The 19,310-nt window shown below is 42.5% G+C and overlaps 2 protein-coding genes across 3 annotated transcripts in view; one reads left to right on the forward strand and one right to left on the reverse strand.

Annotated features, from left to right (window-relative positions):
* Positions 1-2,532, reverse strand: part of coq8aa (coenzyme Q8A, genome duplicate a) — a 37,039-nt gene extending 34,507 nt beyond the window's left edge. The window contains exon 1 of one of the 2 annotated variants that reach the window (XM_042094401.1): positions 2,383-2,532. The gene's annotated coding sequence lies outside the window, so the exon portion shown is untranslated. The remainder of the gene's footprint in view (positions 1-2,382) is intronic. The other variant, XM_042094402.1, reaches the window with a different exon arrangement.
* A 2,313-nt stretch (positions 2,533-4,845) lies between these two features.
* itpkb (inositol-trisphosphate 3-kinase B) overlaps positions 4,846-19,310 on the forward strand; it is a 34,984-nt gene continuing 20,519 nt past the window's right edge. The window contains exons 1-2 of the mRNA XM_042094400.1: positions 4,846-5,328; positions 7,737-9,200. Of these exons, the coding sequence (XP_041950334.1) occupies positions 7,884-9,200 (1,317 nt within the window). The 5' untranslated portion in view covers positions 4,846-5,328; positions 7,737-7,883. The remainder of the gene's footprint in view (positions 5,329-7,736; positions 9,201-19,310) is intronic.

Consider the following 19,310-nt stretch of genomic DNA (forward strand, 5'->3'; position numbering starts at 1 on the left):
ACAGACTGAAAATAAAGTAGGCACTGATCTTTAAAATCCTGTTTCCTGTAGCCTACATGTTGTCAGTCATTCTTAATATTCGAAATTGGTGCACTGGCATGTTTTAACTGTTAGCTGCAGTATAATGTTAGATTATGTGTAAGTTAAGTACAGAACTGACTGTGCGCCCAAATTTTTGTCTGTGCTCCTAAATTTTTTAACTTGGGCGCACAAGTGCTCCTGAAATTTTTTTTTAGTGTAGAGCTCTGAAAATGTAGATGATGAATATAGAACCATCTTCTGCTAAGTACCATAACCATAGAACCATTTTAGAACATAACAATGAGTTAATGTGAAAATCAGAACCCATCCTAAAACAGTCCCCATTCCTATCAAAAATGTGACCACGTCAGTTTCCAGGACGTCAACTTCAGTAGAGGTCTCCCTCGGTTCCCACGACACCGGACACACACAAAAGTGCATGGAGGAAAAGATAAAAGCACTGCCTTCTAAACAAATGCCAATTAACAGATGGAAAATGGCTGCCGTGTACAAATGATTCTAACAGATAGGTTAGAGGCCATTTCTTTTGCACTGTCCCCTCCACAGCACTACTGAGTGGCTAGGAGGCTGAGAGGTCTCTGTGTGTGTGTGTGTGTGTGTGTGTGTGTGTGGGGGGTGTGTTTGTGTGTGTGCGTCCGAAACTCACAAATTGAATAAGAGGACATTGTAATCACGTCCATTAACAATGTCTCTGAATATGAATAATGTGAACTGGATGGGATGGGGCACTCTGGTCCAGTGCTGGAGATGATCCAGAGAGCCTGGGAGGTCCCGATGATGGGTGGTATGAGGAACAGCATACGTCTTTGGTAAGGTGATGATGACGTGTGCTTAGGACTATGTGTCTGTGGTAAGGGGGGCAAGGGGGTGGCTGTGTCACCCAAGGGTTCAACTCTCTGGTGAGCAGAGATGGGGACAGAGAGTTGCAGGAGAGATGGAAAGGTTTTGGTATTAACAGCCAATCAGGGATCAGGAATCAAAGGACTTTGGGGCAACACCCCTGTCTTTCCTGTTTACAATTGCTTGATTAAGCATTCCTAGCTAAACCACATAGCTCCATATTAATCATTATCAAACTGAGCTGATATGATATAAAAACTGTTGGACTATACAAAGCAGTAGATTAATAAAGAAAATACAGATAATAAAACAATGTAGGCTAGTATTCATGGTAGCCTAAGCCCTAATGCCTTAGTCATCAGTCAAAGATTAGACCAGACCAACACTTCTGATTATGATAAATTAGTTTACATTTGAAACATGGCAAACCTTACGCATGCCATCCTGTCCATGTATTTTGCATTCTAAAAATCTGATTGTAAAAAAAGAAAGTCTGAAATCTGAAATTCTAAGAATCTGATTTCAAAGGGGTAAAATCTTCCTGAAAGTACCATACACTTCTTGACAGGCTTGTGGCTTGATATGAAAGCGACACCAAGACCATACTGAAGTGAAGTTTGGCACCAACAGAATCGGCAAACAAGTAGCCTCACCTAAATAGTCCTACTTTGCTGAGGGTGCCGAGTGGCATTTGAATGTGAGGTTTACACTTAAATGTAACTTTGGTCTATCATGCTTGTAAACATGGCATAGTAGGAGAGGATTTAGTTTACTTTTGAATCACAATAATGTTTTTTACAGCTCACAAGTTTACACAAGTTCAGTCATCGATTGTCAGATCCTGAACTTCCCACCACACAGGATGTAGTGCTAGGCCTAAATCACGTTTAAAATCAATTGCCCTGCTCGTATGATTCACAGGGGACGTGACTACAATCATGCACCACATCAACTTTCCAACTGCTGAGAAAGCACTGAAAGTAGATTGTAGTAACTGGCCACAGGCAAATCAAATCACTATCTACAAAAAAACTGCACACCACTAACTAAATAGCAGGTTGACTTAGTCAACTTAGCAACCAAACGCTCATCAAGGCACGTTAACGTTACACTTAAACAGCTTAAAAGGTTTGAATCAGTTTAACGTTGACGTTAATACATTTAACCGTTAGCATCACTATACCACTGAATCAGTAAGATTAAGTTTTTGCATTACTTAAGTCACACATGTCCGTACAGATTTGTCTAATTTATCCACATCTAAAATCGAATTAGAATTCATCCGTACCATTCTAACTAAAAACATCAGAAATAAATCGACGACAAATAACAGACACAACAACGGTGCTAGCGAGAATAACGTGGGCATAGCTGCAGATCCTGTCATCGTTAACCTTGACGTGACATGTGCCTCCATATTCTGAACAGTTTGCTATAACGTTAATATCTGCTACTTTGTCGTCAACGTTGCATATAAGAAGACTAAGATTCAATACCTACCACCTGTATTAGCGAATATCAGTGTCGTTCCGCACTCTGGCTCGTCCCCTTCTCTGGTAAAGCTTGCACCATTAGGTCAGGTCAGCCAGCTTGTGCTGCTGTTTACCAACTTTAGACTGTGATTGCTTGAGTTATTTTAGCCCGCCTCTAGCAATATATCATTGGCTATCTAACTATTCTCAAAACTGTGGGCAGTGGCCAAGCTCTAACCTCTTATTGGCCACATCACAAACAAAACGTCAAACAGACCTTTTAACCAATACGAAGACATCTGGATTCGAGGGGTTGTCCATGCTTGAATTTGACAGGATACGACCTTGTTATTTACATGTCCTTCAAAACCCAGGCAGTCCCACTTTCCAGACTGTAAAATAAAACATAGGTCTAGCACGTGCAACGTACGTGTTCAAGTAATGCAAAGTTGTGAGCTGCATGAATACATAAAAAATAATAAAACAAATAGCCTGACGATGGTGACGATTAATATAAATATATTGTTGTTGTTGTTGTTATTATTATTATTACTAATAATATTGTTATTGTTAAATTCCACTGAACTGAAACAACAAAAATATCGAATAAAAAAAGAAAGAAAGAAAGAAAGAAAGAAAGAAAGAAAGAAAAGTCCCATGGCTTTACAGTGTTCAGTGTTCCATCTGCATAATCTGCTGGGTTGTCTACTCTATTTTTTACAGTCTATGGTTGTACCAGACATTCTCTGGTTGTACTGGTACTTTTACTATGGATGAATCTCTTCCACCACTGGCTATCTGCTGCCACCTAACGTTGACATGAAGACATGGCATTGAATTGTACTGTTCCTTCAGCATTAGACCTATTTAAGCAGGCTGTGTCAAGTATCTTTGAGAATGAGCCTCATGGTCTACAATTTCAGGAGTAGCCTAGGCCTATGTTCGTGGAGGTTAGAAGACAATTTGACTGCACAACTGAAATATAATTAAACCTCAAACTCACAATGGGGCTGCATCACATAGTCCAGTAGTCTGTCAGTTCAATAAAATGTAAAATAATAAGAATAACAACAATATTATTATTATTAATAATAATAAGACTAAGACTGTAATAATAATAATAATAGGCCTAAAACGTGTCTCCTCCGTGTGGTCACTGGTAGAATTGCGTATTGTGCTTGTCAGGCCTACCAACAGGTGGCGTTAAATGCTCATAATTTCAAAGTAGCCTACCAAACTACTAGAGAGGCCTAGCCTAGGCTACTACATGGTAAGAAATGTGAGATTGGAGCAACACCCCACTGCTCACTTTTTTTGAACACCAACCTTATACCATCGAACCATTCAAAGATTATTTGGATGTTTACTTCAAGTGTTGACATTTAATGTGCTGATAAGTAATCTTGCTATCAGGATGTGGACACCTACATACCGGCCACGCCTCTTCATGGGATTCTGAAAAAATGCAGTGGTGCTAATCTCAGGGCTAACCTTGTGGATCAATACACAGTGTCACAGTGTTTATGGTCAACTCCTGCTACAGGGAGTAAAGGTCATATTGGCGAAACAGCAACAGACACACCTGATATAGCCTAATAGTTTTACACCCATGCCTACTTGGAAAAATAAACAGAGCTTAACTACAACTGTATTTACTCAGCTATAAAACTATATTTACAGAGCTATGGGTGTATGCTCATATACAGTTATATGAATATGCATGTATTAAAATGATCACTCCCGTTTCATGCTTTATTGTCTTCACACACACACACACACACACACACACACACACACACACACACACACACACACACGCACACAGACAGAGAGAGAGACAGAGAGAGAGAGACAGAGACAGAGACAGAGAGACAGAAACACTCACACCCCAAATTGTGTTTAGTGGTAGGCCTGGAGCCAAATCTCTTTAATCTGAATGTATGTTGTTTACTGAAATACCTATAAATTGTTCAATAAGAAGAGCATGCAAAAAACTGAACAGATAATGATGTCACCTTTGAGGGAAAACAAGATTCTTTGCCTGCATGTGAACCTAGTTTCAATCACAGGGAATGGAAAATTCATTTTCATAAACCTATCAGGTAGCTAGTCTCATTCAAATCAGAGGGGGCAATAGCATAGTATTTTCCATTCAGTTTGATCTGCCAGGTTACACACCTGAGTTTTACTTATGGGTGTATGACCTGGAACGACTATTTAAAGACAATTTAGTAGACTTCGAAAAGTTGTTTAAGTCCATTGTTTAAAAAAAAGCATGTTGCCATCAATCTGGTTACACAGTTAACTTGAATATTTTTAACTCTATTTTCAAACAACTAGTGAGACCTACATTATAGATGTTCTGTATATTTAACTTGGTCTTTTTTTGTTGTTACTATTGTTGTTGACAATAATTGTCACAGCAAACAATGTGTTGTGTCTACGCAGAACAAGAAACATGATCACGGTTAATCAGTGTCCCCCTTGCGAAAAGAATGCTACCCAAACAAATGAAATTACCTAATGTTGACGCACTCGCTATTCATAATCTTGTAGAGTTTGGGATGGTGAATGTTTTCCTCCCTACTCTCTGTGTGCGGGGCAACTGAGAGAAAAGCTGCTGGTTCCGTTGTATTCAGTGTCACTGTCAGTTTAACTTCCTTCCTGCTTTTCTGTAGCTTACATTAAACAAACATACGCGGAGACGAGGTGTTGAAGAACTCATGGGAGTACGACCAATAAGATCTAACATGGACCAGAAGAAAAAGACAAACGTAAATTCGGAACTTTTCTTGCGATAGTAAGAAGCTCTTCTGTGGAATGTGTTGAACAGCGTTGTCTCTGCCTGGATCTTTCCGTCGTTTACAGATGTTTTCTCCTCTGGATCAATCGCCAGTTGACTTGGTAAAGCTGACAGCAGCAGACGGTGATTGTTGAAGTCCCAAAAGGTTTAGGCTACTTTACTCTTGCCGAGGTAAGCTGATCGTCCTTTTTTACTCTAATTGTTCGCAAAGCTGCAACTCCCTGGCCTGTGTTTCTATGAAGCTCGGTGTATAGAAAATGAAGAGTTGATTCAAAAAGATTTATTCTTTATGGTAAGGAAGGACAACTGTTGATGGCATACATATATAGGCTACATCAATACACGACTTAGCCTACATTATGCGAACCAATTATTAGGCTAATGATATTTACGCTGATTTTACGCATGGCATCAACAGTCAGTTTGTTACCAACATACAATATAACCTATCAAGTATGATGGTCAAATTAACTTTCATCGGTGTATTTGTATTAATTTATCAATTATAACATTGGATATGTGTACAGTGACTTTTGTTGGCTAAATTGCAGGGGCCGGTATCTAACCTATTCCCTCAGTCTTGTGGACATCTCACAGGTTTACTTGGTTAAATTAGTAGGCTTATTTACACCAGTGAGCTAATGAAATCTGGTTACAATTTGGAAGACAGACGTGTTTTGTCTTGAAGTGCAGGCGAATGTAACATCTGACTGCCCTAGAAGCACGTGTTCAGCTATTTTGTGCGTGTCCTCCGACCCGCTCATGATTTTCAGTCACCTGAATGGGTCCCATCCCTGTGTCATCTGAAATACGGGCGCACGCAGGCGTAACCCCAATGTTGGAGAAAGTTAACATTTGGACAGACACGTAAAAGAGAAGAGACAATCTGTGAAAGAGAAGAGACAAACTTCACTTTACTCTGTTACAGTTTGAATCAATGTAAAATGAGCAAGAGCGCTCTTTCACTTTTCATACGTGAATCCCCTTGTATTCTCTGGTAGGCTATACGACCAGGCTGACGTGACGTGATGTTACCAGTGAAGCCTATACAGCAGTTTTGCTTTCATATAAATGCTGGAGTCATTGTATTTCTTTTTTACTTGTAAGTTTTCTTAAGAGTTTAACACTATTGGCAATGTATATGCAAAGACATCCAGTGTCCATAAATATCCACACATCCTTGAAGACAATTTCACAGACATATGTGTGGATCCTAGGCGTTATTGAAATGTGTCTTTCCACTTATATTTCACATTTAACCATTATGCTGACTTTCATGCAAAATCAAGAACTGCATTCAAGCTCCTGTGCCATAGGAGCCCATAGAGTAACAATAAATACTACCCCTTACATACATCAAGATTACTGCAGGGGTAATATTGCAGAAGTTTAAGTGAAACCAAGGGATGTATGCAAGAGAGATATGTATAACTGTTTCCTTAAATGGCTGCAGGCCCACTTTAGGGTCTCCCTGCTGTCTGTTTTCCGCAGTGTCCCATGGTGTGGCTGCTGGATGGGGAGAGCTAAGGCCTCCCAGACTCTGTTGATCTTTGATCTAATGTTTCATCCAGCACTTCTTGCTCTCAATCCTGTAACAGGAGACGGTCAGCTGTATATTTCTTAGAAGGAGAGCTAGAAGGAGAGCTAGAAGGAGAGCTAGACTACACAAAGTTGTCTGTCTGTTCACCCTTTTTGCCTTCTTTTGTGGTCCCTTGTTAGGGCAGAATCTTGTTATAAGCACTCACGTACCCACCTTTACTGTACATGATATAAGAGTTGTGGTATGTGAGACACAGATTCTTTTTTTCCCACAGCAGCACACCATTAATCCCGTCTCTCTCTTTCTCTCACTGACGCACGGACATAAAAGGTCATGTTGACTGTTCTCTTTTGGAAAACGTGTTTTCAGTATTTTGGGGCTCACCGTGTGTATATTTTCATTATAGAAAAAAGCTATAGAGAGGCAAACTCTATCCCGTTTATGTAATGCTAAAGAGTTTTCCTCCATCGTGGTGTGGTGCCTCGTGGTGCCCAAGATTAATAGTACAACTAAATAAACCTCCAACCCGTAAAGCAGCAACTCAGTTTATATAGCTGCTTATGACTTGTAGTGTTTAGTGCCTAAACACTTCCACAAAAAGCTGCATAGCAATTCTCCATTAGGATCCTTGGCAACAGCCAAGGGGCGAATGTCTACGTAACTTGATTTGTTTAGGTTTGGGGATATTCTTAACCTGCCTGCCTCATTGTACTGAACTGGGTTTTAAAGGGAAGGAGCAATTTATTAAATGGGACTGCTGATAAAGTCTTTTTTTAGTCTTTAAATGTATTTATTTTTTCGGCTGGTGCTAAGCATGTTGTTCTGTTCAGTGTTTCATTAATCCAAATGTTAAACGTGTTGCCTCGTCAAAATCCACCATATATAATAAAATCCACCATAAATAATATATAATTAATGGAGCAACTGTTTAGGCACAAGCCTACTTAAAAGTGTTTTGAGATTTATTTCTATGGTTGCTTATTTTTAATTGTGCATGTACAGCTGGGGTTGACTGTGTTATGTGTTTCTAACCTTTCAGACGTTGCGTCTGCCACATTAATAGAGGACTGAGCTGATCTTCCTTGACCACTGCCCTGCCCAGTGATATGGTGGCATTCACGAGTGGGTGGACCATTCCGGACCGGGCCTAAATGGGCGCTCACACCGCGGGAGCCAGCCTTGCACTATGGCTGCATGCACCCTGAACGGCCTTGTGATGATGAACGCCAACAACATGAAAGGTGAGAGCAGCCCTCGCACGGGGCGGCCCGTGCTGCCCGTGCCTGACCGCTCTACCTACTGCCCCCTGCTGGATCTACCTTACAGCCCGGGCAGTGCCAGTCCCGGCTCGCCCGGAGCGCCCCCGTCCTTTGTGTTCCCGCCGGTGGCGAGCCCCAGTGTGTCTCGCGCTCGGTCGCCCTGCCGGAACCCGGACACCCTGGGCGTCAACGTGGGAAGCCGGGTCCGGCGCCTGAGCAGCGGGCGGTTTGGCAGTGACGAGGACGACGGCGGCGGCAGCGGTGACGGTGCGCCCAACGGCGAGATCAAACGCACGGTGCAGATCGTGCAGATCCACCGCGAGCTCCAGAACGTGGAGGTGAACAAAAAGGTGGGCCTGTTCGAGGCACAGATCTCCGGCCTGCGCGCCCAGGTGCAGAGCGCCGAGATCCAGCGAAGCCCCAGGGCTCCGCGGCGGACCGGCCCCAGCCCTGGCCCTGGGCCAGGCCCCTCCCCTGCCTCCCCCCTGGGGAAGCCCTGCCCAGGGGGAGTCCTGGCCCACCTCTGGAGGGACTGCCCTCCCAGTGTTCCCAACCAGCTCCAGAATGGGAGAGGATGTCGCAGCCCAGAGAGAGTAATAACAGCAGGAGCACAACCACCAGCAGCAGGAGCAGCAGCAGCAACAGCAGCAACAGTGAATGACATAAAAAGAAACGAGGACAGGAACAGCTTGACAGCCACTGACCCAAATACGGAACGGGGTGTTGGTGGTGTTGGTGGTGGAGCGCAGCACGCGAACAAACCAGCCGGGACTTGGACAGACTCTGATGGCTCGGGCAAACATGCTCAGGCCATAAGCTCTCTGCTGGGGGTTGGTAGAGACTTGGCCGCCGAGTGCGAGGGCCTGCCGACGGCGGCGACAGCGCCGGCCAAGACGCTGCTGCCAACACAGGAGCGAGGCGTGCCAACGGACGTCCAGGTGCAGGCCGGTGGCGGGGCCCGGTCCGGCGGGCCCAGCGGGGAAGGGGGCGGCCTGGAGCTCGGCACCATCCCGGCCGTCATCGTGACAGACCACGGAATGGAGGCCGCTGGCGGGGAGGGTGATGCCGAGCTCCAACCTCAGCCCAGTCCTGTCTCCAACCGGGCCCTGCGGAAGCTCTCCTCCTCCTCGGCTTCGTCCACGGGCTTCTCCTCGTCCTGGGAGGAATCGGAGGACGACATCTCCAGCGACCCAGAGCGGGTGGAGGGCCTCTCACCTGCCTTACTCCAGACCCAGCAGAAAGCGGTAAGCCTCACCAGATTTTCCTCTGCCAAACCTGTATCCACTCTCTCGCCTCTCTCCCTAATTTCCCTGTCCAAACAAGCATTTCTCTAATTCTGTTGACTATATGCTGTACTTCATTTGCGTCTCATGTCCAACGTCGCCTATAGGCATACAGATAAATATTAGCTCTATTTTTATTTAAAATAAATGGCTTGTCAGCCCCCAGCACTGCACGTGGCTTCAGGGTTATGACATCCCCCATCGGGAGCCATTTAGTGGGCCGTGGGGGTCTGGAGCTTGTTGGCTCAGACTGACTGAAGGCACTTAAATGAATTGTTTATTTTTAAGCGGCTGCGCTTAGCTCTTTGTCACACAGTTAACTTTCTGTCCTGGCTAGAACTAGGCCTCCTTGTGCAAGAGAAATGGCTGACATTTTCACTTAACAAAAGGACTTATATGTCTCTCTGCCTTAAACTGACTTACTGGAGAACTCCTTCAGGCTGAAGCAGGCCGCTTCTTCCGGCTGGGCTTGGTTCATGGGTAGAGCTTTCTACAGGACGTGGCATATTTAGCGAAAGTTATTTTTAGCCGGCCTGGCAAAGCCTTATCAGTTAATTTTGTTTGTTGTGTCACTAAATGGTAATAGTTCCCATCTGTATTATTTTGTAGTTGTGAGTTGTACTGAAAACCTTTTCAACGTCAGCTTTCCCAGCATAACCACAGTATGGGGTCGGGCACTAGTAAGCATTGACCGCAATAGCAGGGCCATTTAAAATTGCGACACATTTGTCATAGATAAACATGGGCCCGGCCAGTGGCTGTCAGACACTACAAAGCTCTCTCTGCCTCATTAGGTTTTATGAGTCGTGGCAACCCTGGTGACAGTCCAGGGCACGATGGTCATTAACAGGGAGCAGCCGTGCCAGGGTGATTGCTTAGGGTACCTCCCTGAGCTCTCCTGGGGTCAAACGTGCTGTCTCTCCGATCACCGGAGAGTCTGTCTGCCGAGTCAGCGCTGCTGAGTCACATGCTGCCGCAGCTGTGCGCTAACACAACTGCAGGGTTGTTTGGGAGATGGCTATCAGGGAAAGCCCTTCAGTGGCTAATTGAGAGAACAATGGCGGCTGAGTCAAGATGCCTGCGCCGAGTCACCCCACTTATGATATCAAGTTAATGTAAACATTAAATCATCAGGAGTTCATGTAAACACCAAATCATCAGGAGTTCATGTAAACACCAAATCATCAGGATAGGGGAAAACATCCTCCTGGGCCAGCTCGGGCAAGGGGTGTGTGTGTGTGTGTGTGGGGGGGGGGGGGGGGGGGGGGGTAAAATGTTTACAAACATTTTAGTGTGATAGTGCACTAGGATAGAGTAGTTGTCTGAGCATTTCAGAGCATTTTTGTGTTGTGTTTGCATTGGAATGCTGTCATGTGCTTGGAGTCTTTCTTTGTCCTTATTGAGTTACTGTGCATTTGTCTTGTGAAAGTGGAGATGGCCTCCTGGTACATGGACAAAGTTAGGAAATTTGGAAAAATGTGTTTTTGGGAAAGGGGTGGGGGTATGTTTCTGGTCATTTGTGGTTGAATTATTGGTATGTTTGGTACTGAAGAGCACATACCCTGTCGAAATTGTCCTGCTTTTTGTTAAACTTCAAAAGATTTACAGCTTCAAAGGAGTGAGTGGAATGTTTATCATAACTTGTGGTCACAGATACAAATATACAAAGACTAATCTTTGCTCTGTCGAAAATGATGAATACTTTGACATTGGCCTTACCCACCCAGTGCAAAGGGCTATTTAGAGAGCCAAACAGTCCGCAAAAAGGTTTCTGGTGAAATGTTTTCTATTATATGCCAAGCATAACAGATATATTTTGAAAAAAGGGCAGTGCTTCTATTTCATCTCTTGTTGTTTCTGTTGTCCACCCGACTGCCACACTTTTTGAAACATGTAAAACAAGGTCCATCGACATAAATAATCTGATGCAGGAAAAAGGCCCCATTAAGCTTGTCTCACTTTTCCCTAAAGACCTCTTTTCCACCCAAATTGGACCTCCCCTACAAATTTTTTTTCCGCTTCTAAATAGGCGTATTCTTCTCCGAGTGGAGCCATGTCAGAAAGCACATGTCTAGCCCACGGTCTTGTGCCTTTTTTTAGACAGAATGTCACGGCCTGTTAGCATTTTCAGACATTGTGTTTGTTTTCCACTCTCATCACAGGACTGCTAGATGACTTAACTTCATGGCTAAAAAGAAACAGTGAAAGAGAGAAAAGTACAAAAAAAGGCTGATAGACTTGTTCCTTTCTGGCAAAAAATAACAGGATGATTCATCTTTTGATAAGTACCTCTAGACGAGGTAATCAAACCACATAATCATCAACACTCCCCCCTAATTGTTTTTTAGTCTCTTTTTTTAGGCTTCAAAGCAAAACTCAGTCCTTGTTAATGAAGATTAGCTGCGCTCTTGGGTAAAAGAAGGAAAAAAAGGAACAACGTAATGATAAAAAAGTTTTATCAGCTGCGGTGCTGTCAGTTCTTACTAGTGACCCAGAGAAGTTTCCATTGGGCTTGCTTTTCCGCCCCTGAAGCGTGATGTTATGCTTCAGATACTAATACCTGTTGGGCCTCTTTGTTTCTAACTACTTCACTCTTTCTCTCTGTTCATCTGACCATCTCACTTTAATTATATTTAATGAAGTTTATCTTAACTGGAATGACAAAGCATGACAAAGCAATGACAAGGCAAATAATTGTACACTGCATGAAATAGCATTCAACAGCATGGTTATATATTCATTCCTTGTTGTCTCTGTGAGTGCTTTACATAGTTCAACACCAGTGGAAAACCCCACTGTAGTACGGCGGAGGAGGACCTGTCCTCAACTACTGTATGTCTCTCCAGAGGTGTTGCCTAAAATTAAACAATACTTGATTCCCTCTCTCCTCTCTTGTGACCTGATCTGGTCTGAGGTTATGCCAAACCGACATGGGACAGAGGGGTTAAGGTGCCCTTAAAGGGGGTGGACCCGTTGCCACCTCCACACTAACGTCCTGGCTCTTACATGTTGCCAGAGTGCCAAGATACCAAGAGGTTGGCCCGTCAGCAGAGTGGAATGCCCGTATAGTCATGTATTATCATGCACTCGTAGAAATATGCAGGCAGGCATTTGCAGCCCGTTTCTGTTTCTCTGGCCCTTGTATGTTTTCAATGTTAGTCGTAATGAACACTGACTGACACATCTTGTGGTGTACATGCTGTAATACAATGGTATTGCATCCCACTGAGGAGGGAAATCTGAGCTCTTCTATATATATCTCTATATGTGCAGGCTTGCAAAAAAAATGCTAAAATAATTTTTAAGAAGTTGGAAATTCTTCTAGGGAATACAAAGTTAAAGGTTGTGCCTTGGCCTCAAGCATTACTGCATCATTAATGGGTCGGTGGTGTTTGTTGTTTTTTAAATAAGGCACAGTGCAGAAGCAGAACTGGTCAGAAGTGTCAGTTGTTTGTACTGTTAACCTCAAGAAGAGACCAATAACACTAATGGTGTCTCCTCGTCCTGTGACAGCTAAGGGAAGAGCCCTTAGTGTTATTATTATTTGTGTGTGTGTGTGTGTGTGTGTGTGTGTGTGTGTGTGCCTGCGTGCACACACACATGTAAAAATGCACAATAGCATGTTCTGCTTATGACTATTATAGTAGCCTACTAGAGTTGTTCATTTATGGTTGTCTGTTGAAACAAGGCGATGAGAAACAGCATGCAAGTCAAGTTTCCTCATACCAAAGCTTTTGAAACTTTGAGGTGAAAACCCTGTTTTGATTAGGCTTTTTTCTTCTCACTTTTTTAGCACTTTTGGTAGCATTTTCCCCCAGGGTACCCTAGAAAGCAGGATATACAAGTTCAGGAGATTAATAAGGAACATTAATAAGGATATTAACGGAGATACAAATGCTACAGTTATTAAGTCTTCATTACAACATACATACCACCCACCTACTTAAAACTTTAACTGGCTGCACTGGCTATTTATATAGTCTGCATCTCTGCAGCGTTTATCTGAAGAAGTTCCACAGCTGTGCACGACCAGGTTGGATTCAGATCAGGAATGGAATGTAGTGATAAATATCTCTTATCACAGAGCATAAAACATTAGTATCAAGCCCCTGAGGTTAGCAGAACAGAACATGTCAATATGGACCGTGAGATGCTTCTCAGCTTGGTATTCCCCTATCTGCTTATTTTATAATGCTAAATGGACTGAACTGCATTTATAGAGCACTTTTCTACACCTCTGAGCACTCGAAGTGTCGCCTCACTTTCACTCATTCACTCACACATTCACCCGCTATGGCAGACGCTGACATACAAGGTGCCAACCACCACTTCTGGGGCAGTTTGGGATTCAGACAGTGTCATGCTCAAGGACACCTCGACAGGGTCAGGACACAAGGACTCGAGCTCAAACCAGCAACCTTCCGGTTACTGAACAGCTTCTCATCAATAATAACATGTTTTTTATGTGACAAATATGGGACACAAGTAGGATATACAGGCTTTTACTCTAACTTAAGTACATGGCAGTAAAGCGGCCTTGGGTGTCCTGAAAGGTGCTTTATAAGAAAGGTGCATTATAAATAAAGTATATTATTATTATTATTATTATTATTATTATTATTATTATTATTATTGAAGACACTATATATTAAGTGGAAGGATAATGGGAACTCTGTGTCTGTGTGTGGGACTTCTGTGTGGGACTACTTGTTGCTGTTTTGGCCTGAAATGCTTAGTGCTTTATCCACGTTGTTTTCTTTCGTCTGTCCATGCTGGCGATGCAGGGTGCCATCAGGGATAACAGTGATTGTCTTGTCACTACATGTTATGACTGACAGAACTGATACAAATTTGTCTGTGCTGTTGTTGGTGACATCAGTTATTTCTTCATCAGAAGAACCTGTTTTTGAGTCAGTCATGATTATTATCCCTGGAAAAGCCCAGATGTGAAACATCTTTCAGAGGCTTCTTGTCTGCATTAATCAGCTGACTTCACAACTTCTACCTCTGTTGTTGCTGTTGTTGTGTTTTTGTTGTAGCACTATGATCACATACAGTCTTATCACTATTATTGACAAGATTATTGCTTTTTTGTTGTTTTTGTGCAGATTGTTCTATTGTTGTCAGATCACTCGTTAATCTTTGCGTGTGTGGTGTGAAGCACATGTCAAGGCATGAGTGGCTGGTTTCACATGCTCCCAGCCAACGCAGTGTGGGAAGATGGTATTCCAGTGTACGGGGGGAGGGAGGGGAAACAGCACTAGGGAATGTTTTGACCATTCATCCGAGCTGCTCTATAGCTGTGCAAAGAGCATCAATCCTTTCCATTCAAGACCGAGGGAAATGGTAAAATGTTACATTAAGGTTCATTTAACTTGTGCGTTAAGTATTTAACATTTATTACTAAGCAAATGATTCTCTTAACTATTAACACATTTTATTACTAATATTTTTTGTTTGCCCATTGTATTTCACTTTCATGCCTCATGCCTTATATTCTATAACATAAACAGATGATTATTATTAAACTTGAATCAACCCCCTAACTTCATTGAACCTTTATGAACCCTTAAGTAAAATTAGATCCTAGAATTACTGTTGTCATTGATGTCAGCAGTGAAGATGTTTTTGTAATTAGCCTTAAATTTGTTCCACTTTTGCCGTCATTGTTGTGCTGATACTCTGCCCCAGAGGATCTATTACGAGGTGAGAGGACTTCCTTTCAGCCCCTCAGCATATCTCAACACGAGCCAATGACCTGAAGTAACATGTCCTCCAATCTGATCATAGTCATTGTGGTTTCAAAAAACTTGTACTCTGTGTGTATATGTTGTTACGTGAGCAAACCACAGTCGGTGTTTTCTCTCCTAGTGGCCCTCCAACATAAAGGCTTAAGAGGTGGTGTGTAATTTAAAGACTGTTTCCACTTGGAAAGTGGTGTCGTAAATTTTGAAAGGACCTCTTCCGTGTGCTGCACTCAGTTCACCAGTAGAGTTGGGTCACGTTTATATTGTATTAATTCAGCTTATCGAATCCGGTTCCTATCGAGTCCTCATTTTGATTCCATGTTTAGATCAAATATGAATATGTCTTTGGTCTTTATTCCAGGGGTAGTCTAAGTCTTTACTGAACATTCAAAAACATTTATTCACAAATATTGATCCACAGACATATGCATTAAAACACTATGGCTTTAATAATACATACAGATCAGTCTGGAGCAGCTTATTATAATAACTGCTAAGACTTATTGTTTTGGAGTGTCTCAAAATAAGTGACAAACTTCTTTACTTGTCTTTATTTGCAATAATAAAGGGGCTATTGTGTTTAGGAATTGATAGTCAAAACCCCAATTCAAAATCAGGATTATTTTTTTATTTTAATTTTTTTACATGTCCCAGTTCTTTCTTATCAGTCCCAGTTCCACTTCAACTCTATGTGATTGTAATGTTTCAGTTCCCAATCCTACTCGCCAGTTCCATGATGGTGTGTGTGTGTGTGTGTGTGTGTGTGTTTGTGTATGTTGGGCTGTCAGTTAGGTTATTGCTCTGCAGGCATCTCTCATGAACTTGTCATGCAAGGGGGCCTCATGGATCACCCTCTGCAGTCATTCTCTAAACACAGTCTGGTCTCCATCTCACTCTCAGTCTTATTCAATGGCTGCTAGTGCTGCTGCTGCTGCTGCTACTGCTGCCAGCTCAGGGGTTTCTAGAGCAAAAGTTGCCACTCTGGCTGTTAACCCTCAGCAAGTGAACACTCTTAGTGCCTCAAGAAGACTCACTCTTGCCCTGGAGGATCTGAGGCCCTCAGTTACAATGGAAAATGTAACACCCCTTGCGGTAGGCTGTTGCCTTGACAACCGGGTGACGTCAAGTCAGCCTCAGTTCAAACAGCTGTGGGGGGCGGGGTGTGTATGTGTGTGTGTGTGTGTGTGTGTGTGTGTGTGCGTGTGTGTGTGTGTGTGTGTGTGTGTGTGTTGGAGGGGGTGTGGGGGGTGAGTGGTTGAGAGAGCGAGAGAGAGAAAGAGGGGGGGGTTCTATGTAACTCCAGCGTTAGTGGTGGAGGCACTCCTTTCATATGCATGAGACAGGAAGTATAAGTGTACCACTTCACCCTCATTGGCTGGGCCCGTTTTGGTGTTTTTGTTTCGAGGCGAGGGCCCCCGTGGCTGCCAGAGAGTGACTCTGATGTGCGTTTTGGCAATGTGCTCGGCGCTGCGGCCGGGGGAAGCACCGGCAAACTCTTAATCAGCCGCTGTTTACACTCGGGCAGACTGCGGAAGAACATTTGCATTTCTCAAGTGTATTGACTCCTTTTTAGGGATTTCTCCTTTTTTGCATGTTCGTCACCCAAAGTTTACACGGAGTCACAACTGCGTCACACACTCTTCTGCATGCAGAAGTAGTAGTGTTGTTGTTGTTTTATTTTCGTCTCAATCCATCTAGAGAGATAAGAGTTAAATATTCACCAGCTGCCTTATTTTAGGGAAGAGAATAGCATATTGAGTGCAATCCAATAGTCTCGTCTTCCAAAGAGAGTTGTGTCTCTCGTTGTCGCTGGCTTTCTGAGAAGTGGTGTGTGGGACTGAGGGGTTACCGGGGGAACGGAGCAGTGTGCCATGGCTGCTTTGATGACCTCGCCACTCTACGTCAGCGTTCCCCTTGAAGTGGTGGCTTAGAAGCACAGGTGAAACATTGCATAGCATAGCACAGCACTGCATACCCCCCCCCCCCCCCCCCCCCCCCATAACATCTCATCATGGCCATACAGGCATAGACACAGACACAATCACACACATTCTCACACACATGCAGGCACATACACAAACATACCCACACACCCACATGCAAACAAATACACACACACACACACACACACACACACACACACACACACACACACACACAAACTCTGACGCATATATACATCCACATTCAAACACACCACTCACACTTTCTCTCTGTCTCCCTATCTTATTATCTCACACATACAGTACTCACCCACAAGGACGGTTAGCACACGCATTCTTGAGCAAGATTCGCCTTTCTCGACTTGGCTGTGGTTCACAGGGAACCTGTATTTTTACTGTGTCAGTGAATGACATTTAGTGGTAGTCCTCGAATACACAAAGATTCGTGTGCAGGGATATTGCAGACACACACCATCACAAACGTCACCTGATACCACGACACCTCACACAGCAATCAACAATTTTATGAGCTCATGATCACTCTTTGATTTAACCCTTTGCAGACCGCGCCGAACATTCCATTTTTTCATACTCGATGGCCTTATGGCACAAAAAGGCTTATTGTGTGGTTATGCTACATGACAGAGATATAATTTACCCACCATTATAATCAGGAGAAATAGCCCTTTCAAATGGTATAAAATATAATTAATAATTTTGAGGAGAACACACATATTATTTTAAAAATATCTTTAAAATTCAACCCCAAAAAACACAAAACGATCAGTTTGTCAAGATTAATCTAATTTTTCCCCCAATTTCTGTTGTAGATAGAGAAAAACTTAGAGTGTATGGGAGATTCACAATTTTGTCCTCTACTCAGTGATAAAAACAGAATCAATGTATCACCTTTTGTTCAAAAGTTATGATAAATTTATTAGACCTTTGCAGACGGCACGAAACATTCCGTTTTTTCATACTTGATGCCCTTGTGAGACAAAAAGGCTTATTGTGTGGCCATGCTACATGACAGAGATAAGATATACCCACCATTGTAATCAGGAGAACTAGCCCTTTAAAATGGTACATATCATAGTTAATAAGTTTGAGGGTAACACACATTGTTTTTAAACAATACCTTCAAAATTCAACATCAAAAAACACGAAAATATCAATTTGTCAAGATGAATCTTACTTTTCACCTAATGTCTATTGTAGATATAGTGTGTGAAAGATAGACAGTGTTGTGTTCTCCTCAGTGAAAAAAACAGAATCAATTTATCATCTTTGGTTCAGAAGTTATGATTAATTTACTCATAACTGCAAGTCGCAGTAACAAGTAGAATTTTTAAAGAGTAGGATGTTTTCCTTTCCTGGTTTGACATCTGACCAAAAATACACAGATATAATGGTCATGTAACAAATATAAGATGTTTTACCATAAAAACAAGATGCATAGCTAAATATAGGATGTCTTACTGTACTCTGAGGAGGTAAAATCAATTGTGGGGAGGAAAGATAAAGGCTGAAATAAAGACTAGGCAGGTGGTAACTGCTTCTCCGTGTGCTTCATTCTACTATGAAAACAAGAATAAGAGACACTGGCACATGTGTTAGGTTTACGAAAGAGGAAATAAATCATTTTATTTAGATAAGTCTTTAACAATTTCATTAAATAATCAGGAACAACAACTTCAGGTAAATAACATAAACATATGTTTACAAACAAGCAGTAACTATTAGAACTACAAGAATGACAAGACAACAGTATAACAAAGATCAACAAAATACTTTAACATGATGAACAAAGCATCAATTCATATTATAGCATAACAAAGCATCAATTCACATTCACACATATAAACAATTAAAACATTAGAAGAAATTCAATACATTTAACAACCATACAGCATATATTTTGATACAATATATAATTATCGATATAATTTGCCCTACATAAGGTGATACACTAACGCCGCATTCACACCAGATCTGTGGTGTGTGTGTTGTCACAGCTGTGGCATGTGTGTGTGTGTGTGTGTGTGTGTGTGTGTGTGTGTGTGTGTGTGTGTGTGTGTGTCCATCTAAGCCTAGCAGACGATGAGGTGTAAATGCTACTGGAGTTGGTGTCCCTGTCTGTGTTAGAAGGATAGGCAAAGTGTATGCTTTCTACCTGACATGGGACTTGACCAAGCTCAAAATAAAGAAATTGTCAGATAAGAAAATTAGAAATTGAATTACAAATCTAAGCAAACTATTATCACTATAATCCCTGTCATTATTGTTATAAGCAACACTCTTATCACAACCAGAAATGTGCATACGCCCAGTTGGGCGAACACACACACACACACACACACACACACACACACAAACATGCT

This window comes from Alosa sapidissima, chromosome 6, assembly GCF_018492685.1.
Source record: "Alosa sapidissima isolate fAloSap1 chromosome 6, fAloSap1.pri, whole genome shotgun sequence".
Taxonomy (NCBI): Eukaryota; Metazoa; Chordata; class Actinopteri; order Clupeiformes; family Clupeidae; genus Alosa; species Alosa sapidissima.